The 1,110-nt window shown below is 52.6% G+C and overlaps 1 protein-coding gene across 1 annotated transcript in view; it reads left to right on the forward strand.

Annotated features, from left to right (window-relative positions):
- Window positions 1-1,110, forward strand: part of EMH_0040560 (uncharacterized protein) — a gene marked incomplete at both ends in the record, with an annotated part of 7,168 nt that overhangs the window by 5,947 nt on the left and 111 nt on the right. The window contains 3 exon segments of the mRNA XM_013495520.1: window positions 1-31; window positions 411-598; window positions 966-1,105. Coding sequence (XP_013350974.1) covers window positions 1-31; window positions 411-598; window positions 966-1,105 — 359 coding nt within the window.

Below are 1,110 nucleotides of genomic sequence, written 5' to 3' on the forward strand. Positions count from 1 at the left end.
GGGCAGCAGCTTTCAGCACCCGCAGCTCAAGGTAAGAAGTTTCTAGGGTTTAGGGTTTAGGGTTTAGGGTTTAGGGTTTGGGGGTTAGGGTTTAGGGTTTAGGGTTTGGGGTTTAGGGTTTAGGCCGGTGGGGGGGCGGCGTATTGCTGCAGCAGCAGCAGCAGCTGATGCTGCTGCTGCTGCTGCTGTTGTTGTACTTTTTGGTGCTTCTGCGGCTGATGCGTGGAGCTGCTGCTGCTGCATGTCGTTATTGCTTACACTTGCTGCTGCTGTTTGCTGCTGTTGCTGCTGCACCTTTTTGTTGCTGCTGCTGCTGGTTGCTGCTGTTGCTGCTGCTTGTTCTCGTTGCTGCTGCATATAATATTGTTGCTGCTGTTGCTGCTGTTGTTGCTGCTGCTGCTGCTGCTCAGGTGGGTACTCCGCCTGCTAGCGGCAGTGCAGCAGGGGCCCAGTACCACTACAGCAGCAGCAGCACGGGGGCCCCCCCCGCCAGCAGCAGCAGCTCAGGGGGCCCCATAGTAGGGAGAGGAGAGCAGCAGCATCAGCAGCAGCAGCCGCAGCAGGGGCAGCTAAACAGCAACTCTGTTATGTCTACGCAGTACGGGAAAAACAGCAACTTCAAGCAGCAGCAGCAGCTGTAAGTTTAGGGTTTAGGGTTTAGGGTTTAGGGTTTGGGGTTTAGGGTTTAGGGTTTAGGGTTTATGGGGGTTTGGTTGGGTTGTTGCTGCGTGTTGTACTCTGCTGGCGGTTTCCTTCTTCTTTGTATGAGTGGCTGCAGCAGCAGCACTGCTGTTGCTGCTGCTGCTGCTGCTGCTGCTGTTGCTGCTGCTGCTGCTGCTGCTGCTGCTGTAGGTGGTTGCAGCAGGAGATTTGTGTGTGTTATTCATTATGAATATAAATATATTTGTTGTTTTATGTTTATAAATATAAATATAAAAAAACATGTGTTGTTGCTGCTGCTGCAGGAGCAGCACCTATCACCGTGGTGGCAGCAGCAGCAGTGCAGATCAGCAGCAACAGCAGCAACAACAGCAGCAGCAGCAGCAGCAGCAAGCAGCAGTAGCAGCAGCAGCTGGAGGATATTATAATTACAATGCTTATACACACTAC

Source organism: Eimeria mitis, genomic scaffold (assembly GCF_000499745.2).
Source record: "Eimeria mitis Houghton genomic scaffold, Emh_scaff1616, whole genome shotgun sequence".
Taxonomy (NCBI): domain Eukaryota; phylum Apicomplexa; class Conoidasida; order Eucoccidiorida; family Eimeriidae; genus Eimeria; species Eimeria mitis.